At 38.6% G+C, this 3,109-nt stretch overlaps 1 protein-coding gene across 1 annotated transcript; it reads left to right on the forward strand.

Annotated features, from left to right (window-relative positions):
* The first annotated feature begins 218 nt into the window (after window positions 1–218).
* Window positions 219–2,720, forward strand: LOC127943115 (uncharacterized). The gene is made up of 3 exons (XM_052539310.1): window positions 219–1,014; window positions 1,253–1,535; window positions 1,706–2,720. Exons 1-3 carry the CDS (start codon window positions 701–703, stop codon window positions 2,366–2,368), a joined length of 1,260 nt encoding a protein of 419 aa, XP_052395270.1. The 5' UTR covers window positions 219–700; the 3' UTR covers window positions 2,369–2,720.
* The last annotated feature ends 389 nt before the right edge of the window (window positions 2,721–3,109 follow it).

Genomic DNA, 3,109 nt, shown 5'->3' on the forward strand with positions numbered 1-3,109 from the left:
TTAGTTCATCGTATAAGTCATTAAATGCAAAATGGTTAATCTAGTTGTCATAAACTGCCAAGCACACTTTTTTTTACACATTATTATTAGACTTTTTGTCAATTTGCCATGAATTGTGCAAGTGAATATTTACTAATGAAGAGAATTGAGACAACTGAAGATTCATGAGATGAACCTTTGAGCTATTTCAGAGAGATGGTTTATCATTGGTTTACAGTTTTTCTCAATCGCTTTGGTGCATTTCTTAGATCAAAAGTGCAATTCTTGATACTACTTGTACAAATTCCAAATCATCTAGTCACTTGTGCACATAATTAAAGCAATTTCTTATTCCTTTGAACAAATTGCAATTGCTTTTGTACATATTGCAATTGATAATGTACAAGTGTCAGCTTTTTTCCACATTTTCAATTGCTCATGTCATGTTGATCAAAATGTAGTAAATGGTTCTCTGTTGAATAGTCTTACCCCTCAAAATATCTAGGCATTAGTTCTTTGCATAAGCCATTACATGCAAAATTGTTGAACTATTTGTCATAAACTGTCAGGCATAGTTTTACACATTTTTTTTATTAGACTTTTTGTACAAAGATGTGAATTGATGAATCGTGCAGGTGAAATTGACCCTCACTCAAGGAATGTAAAGTGTTAGTTCAACCAACAATCAACCAGTTGTCTAAATTGCTCAAAGGTGCATCTCATGAACAATCAATTGGGAAGCATATATAGACAGACCACAACACAGAGTTGCAACTTTCCAACAATGGATGGACCAGGAAACGAACAGGGTCAACAGCCAGGAGGAAGAAGAGGAGCAAGGATGCGTGGTGGAAGGCAAAACAGAGGACGAGGCAGAAGAGGACATAGGCGCATATCTGATGACATAAGGGCCACTATTGTAGACCATGTTGTCAATCATGGCCTTACTATGGCTGAGGCGGGTCGAAGGGTGCAGCCGAACATTGGGAGATCAACCGTGTCCTCAATAGTTCAAACGTTTCGAAGAGAGAACCGGTATGTCCACCAATGTACAGTGCACTGTTACTGTATATAAGCAGTATACTGTATACTTCCTATAATGCTTCCTATTACAGTAGTCCACTTGTATTTCACAGCATACATAAATATACTCTATACAGATAGATACTGCACTTTACATCCACCCAACTGTATGTTTTACAGTAAAATGTGTTTGCATAATTTTTGTCTATGTGAAAGTGTGCAATGCATCACTGCATTTGTCCCCACATAGGACAGCAAAATTACCACAAACCGGTGGCAGAGGACGCCTTTTCACACCTCAACAGGAAGAGGCTATATGCACCATGGTCCGAGCAAACAATGCTATGAGACTCAGGGAAATACAAAGGACCATTATAGAAGACAACGATGCCTTTGAAAACATCCGTACTGTTAGCATCTCAACCATTGACAGGGTGCTGCATAGAAACCAGATGAGTATGAAACAGCTGTACCGTGTACCATTCCAAAGGAATGAGGACCGAGTTAAGGAGATACGGTACCAGTATGTACAGGTAAAATATATATCTATGTAACTATTTTACAGAATAATTTTATTGTGATACATAGTACAGTAAGCATAAACTGCACACACTTCCATCGCTGTGGAAGGAACATACAATATATGCACATTTTATGTCACTCTTCCTTACCAAAACTAATTCAACTGTGTCCTGGGATATAGCGTATAATGGAGTTGGAATCAAGTGAACCCTCTCACAACTTTGTATACATGGATGAGGCTGGCTTCAACCTGACCAAATGCAGAAGGCGGGGTAGGAATGTCATCGGTCAGAGAGCTACTGTGGATTTGCCAGGCCAAAGGGGAGGAAATATCACCATGTGTGCTGCTATTTCAGAGCATGGCGTCCTAACCCATATCCCCCTTATAGGACCATACAACACCCAGCATCTACTCAACTTTTTAGAGACTCTCTACAGGGCTCTCATCCCTGATGATGAGAGGGGTCTGTTTAGAGAGGATTTGCCAAAGTATGTTGTCATTTGTGATAATGTGAGTTTCCATCGATCAAACATCATAAGGCAATGGTTTGTGACCCACCCGAGGATGCTCATAGAATTCCTTCCACCTTATTCTCCATTCCTTAGCCCAATTGAGGAGTTCTTTTCAGCATGGAGGTGGAAGGTGTATGATCATCAGCCACACACACAGATGACCCTGCTGGCTGCAATGGATGCAGCATGTGAGGACATCACAGTAGATGCCTGCAGAGGATGGATAAGGCATTCCAAAAGATTATTTCCACGTTGCATTGGAAGGGAAAATATCCGGTGTGATGTGGATGAGAATATGTGGGCCGACAGACAGGAACGTCTGGATGTGTAGAGACAGCACTAGAAACAGTGCTGCAGGCAAAGTTGTGCCTTAGGGGTGTTTCCTGTGTTTTAGTTTTTATTTTACTTTGTGCCCCTTGTCTTTTTCTTACTGTAAATTATTTTGTTGTTTTCTTTCATAAAGTAGCACTAGTAAAGCTGTGAAAAACAAAATCAATTTTGTCTCTTTCAATCAATAACCCACATAGAGTAATATGTATATAGTACTGTTGAAATTGATTTATGCCATAGAAGTGCAGCCTTGTGCATTTTCAGTACAGTAACCGTCATCCAAACTGTAGCCTAAGTTTACATCTGGTAATACTGTCAAAGTACACACAGTTACATTGACAACATGCCTAAACATTTTGACGAGCTTGTTCGTGAACAATGACTCAATGACTTGTCATTCTGATGGCACTGACATGATCGTTGGCATGAATATTTACTTTTGAGAGATGTACTAAGGATTTTTAGTGACTGACTAGCTTTAGAAACATATCTATTGTATATTGCAATTTGTACAAATTGTTCTGAGGAATGCACTTATTATTTTGCACATGTTAGGGATGATGTGAAAAACGCACCAAAGCGACTGAGAAAAACTGTATCATCTACATTCTCTTCATTAGTCAAGATTCACTTGCACAATTCATGCCAAATTGACAAAAAGTCTAATAATAATGTGTAAAAAAAAAAAAAAAAGTGTGCTTGGCAGTTTATGACTTGTTAATGTTTATTTATTTATTATTAC

The sequence above is a fragment of the Carassius gibelio genome, chromosome A3 (genome assembly GCF_023724105.1).
Source record: "Carassius gibelio isolate Cgi1373 ecotype wild population from Czech Republic chromosome A3, carGib1.2-hapl.c, whole genome shotgun sequence".
NCBI lineage: Eukaryota > Metazoa > Chordata > Actinopteri > Cypriniformes > Cyprinidae > Carassius > Carassius gibelio.

Coding starts and splice junctions, on each gene's coding strand:
- LOC127943115 (XM_052539310.1), top strand. CDS start 701: ATGAACAATCAATTGGGAAGCATATATAGACAGACCACAACACAGAGT. Junction 1,015..1,252: donor ACGTTTCGAAGAGAGAACCG/GTATGTCCACCA, acceptor GTCCCCACATAG/GACAGCAAAATTACCACAAA. Junction 1,536..1,705: donor TACGGTACCAGTATGTACAG/GTAAAATATATA, acceptor CCTGGGATATAG/CGTATAATGGAGTTGGAATC.